We start from the raw sequence: 2,055 nt of genomic DNA, 5'->3' as shown, positions 1-2,055 counted from the left end.
GAACATCTTAGCACAAGTGAAAGCTAATCAGGAAGGGAGATAGCACAAGTAACCTGATTTATGCATATGATAAACAAGGCAATTTAAAACCACTTGCAATTTTGTCTTTCTTTTTTTATAGTAACAAGATCTAACAGTAATATCTCTGCTATTGATTGTTTCTGTTAATGATTACTGAGCTATATATATATATATATATATATATATATATATATATATATATATATATATATATATCAATAGTTTGGAAATGATTATAAAAATAATCAACTGATAACACACAAACCAAAAAATACCTAATGTTCAGATTAAAATGTGAAAACTAAATCAAGTTTTCCTTTGGGTTCATTTTCATCAAACAAGATAAAGTCGGAAGAACATCACGTTTAAACATACTTTCAATATCATTATCTCTCATATCATATCTCAAGAGATAGATATCATTCTGATTGTAAGTTTTATGGAGATAAGCATAGCTAAGCAGGTTACAAAATCAGTGGCAAGAAACATCATTCAATACAATGACTGGCTTTAAGTTTCAATGAACTTTCTCTGCAGATGCAAACATTGCAGATATTACTGAAAGACAGCTCTCACGTTTTATGTTGTCGCATCATTAACTTTTCTAACTCCTATGCACAGAATGTTTTGATTTTGTCAGAATTAGACTTCCTTAAACGAGACCGGTCTTTCCTCAAAGGCTATCTGTGACTGTGGGAAAATTCCACCCCATCATCCGCTTCCAGAACCAACACTTCCCTACTGCCACAACGCCAAAATAAAACACTTTCTGAAGATGACAACATCCCCTGCCACTCCAGCTGACTGGTTGTAAACATCCCCCAGCATCAGACATCCCCTGCCATCCTCCCAGCCAATAAAACCACACCTGGGCATGAGGGACCCCTTGCAAAACCTCACCTGGGCATGGAACCCAAAACCTCACATTCCATGCTCACCTGGTAAAATAACACTTTAAAAAAATTAATAACAACAATAACATCCCCCCTACCCCCCACTCCCATGGAGGTGCCTGAGCTCACCTGGCACTCACCTGGGCGCGGCGTGGCGGTGTGGGCGGCAGGTGTGGCGGGTGCTGGTGACGCCGCCCGTGTGAGAGGCAACAAAGGGCGGCGTGGGGCGGGGCGGGCAGGGGAGAGGCGGGCGGGGTTGGGGGTGAGGTGGGCGGGGGCGGACCCTCACCGTGCGCGGAATGCGGGCGCCACGCAGCACCCACCACCGCCGCCCGCCGCCCGCAACTCTCTCTCTCTCTCTCTCCACACCAACCTCACCCTCTTCCACACCCTCTCCTCACCTTCGCCCCCCGCCGCCTGCCGCACCCACCACGCCGCCGCCCGAACTCTCAATACTCAGTCCACTTACTGTATCTAAGATCCGAGTCGAAGTTGCCCAGAATTTCGGAAAAACATTTGGAGGCGATTGTCTCGTCTTCCGCCACTTCCCTCAACCTCACTGTATAAACGCCGCAACAGGCTCGATCCTCACTCGCTCGGCGGGAGAGAGAGGATCGAATCTCTTATAGTCCCGATCGAAGCCTTTTCTACGGACTGGATCGCTTTGCTTTTACCTCTTCGTAGAGCGTCAGAAACTCATCCTCTTACACTTATAGCCACAAAAACCACAACAAAACTTGTGGTCGAGAAAATCTAACACCAAAAATGTGAATAATATATACTTTATTACTCCCAATTTTCTCGTCAATGAACGGTAGGTGGACGGAATATGGACGTGCGCTGTGTGTGGGAAGCTTTAGGTACTAAGAGAGGCCGGGAAATAGGGAAAAAACGAGACAATTCATTCCCGGGGATCTGTGGCTTCTGCTAGACCCTGAAAATACCATCAAAACAACGCAACTCTTCGGTTTATTTTTCATTTTTCCTTCATATCTAGATCTTTTGGTGGCTAGATTAGGGTCGATATAGCACATGGGGAATAAAGGAAAGGTGAGGAGGGGAAAGCCAGTTGTGCTTTTCCTATTATACACCGAATTCTAGCTTGGAAATGGTACTTCGTGTGTTGGTGTGTGTTTTTACT

At 44.8% G+C, this 2,055-nt stretch overlaps 2 protein-coding genes across 4 annotated transcripts in view; one reads left to right on the top strand and one right to left on the bottom strand.

Moving 5' to 3' along the window:
• The window catches only part of LOC125046383 (longitudinals lacking protein, isoforms A/B/D/L-like), a 25,396-nt gene extending 23,879 nt beyond the window's left edge, over positions 1 to 1,517 (bottom strand). The window contains exon 1 of one of the 2 annotated variants that reach the window (XM_047644115.1): positions 1,384 to 1,517. The gene's annotated coding sequence lies outside the window, so the exon portion shown is untranslated. Of the gene's footprint in view, positions 1 to 1,054; positions 1,327 to 1,383 lie in introns of those variants that run through there. The other variant, XM_047644117.1, reaches the window with a different exon arrangement.
• Positions 1,518 to 1,593: 76 nt separating this feature from the next.
• The window catches only part of LOC125046382 (protein bric-a-brac 2-like), a 25,339-nt gene continuing 24,877 nt past the window's right edge, over positions 1,594 to 2,055 (top strand). Inside the window, exon 1 of one of the 2 annotated variants that reach the window (XM_047644112.1) lies at positions 1,594 to 1,728. In XM_047644112.1, the coding sequence (XP_047500068.1) occupies positions 1,722 to 1,728 (7 nt within the window). In that variant the 5' untranslated portion in view covers positions 1,594 to 1,721. The remainder of the gene's footprint in view (positions 1,729 to 2,055) is intronic. The other variant, XM_047644111.1, reaches the window with a different exon arrangement.

Source organism: Penaeus chinensis, chromosome 39 (assembly GCF_019202785.1).
Source record: "Penaeus chinensis breed Huanghai No. 1 chromosome 39, ASM1920278v2, whole genome shotgun sequence".
NCBI lineage: Eukaryota > Metazoa > Arthropoda > Malacostraca > Decapoda > Penaeidae > Penaeus > Penaeus chinensis.
The sequence above is the reverse complement of the archived record's forward strand: the minus strand, read 5'-3'. Positions and strand labels throughout refer to the sequence as shown.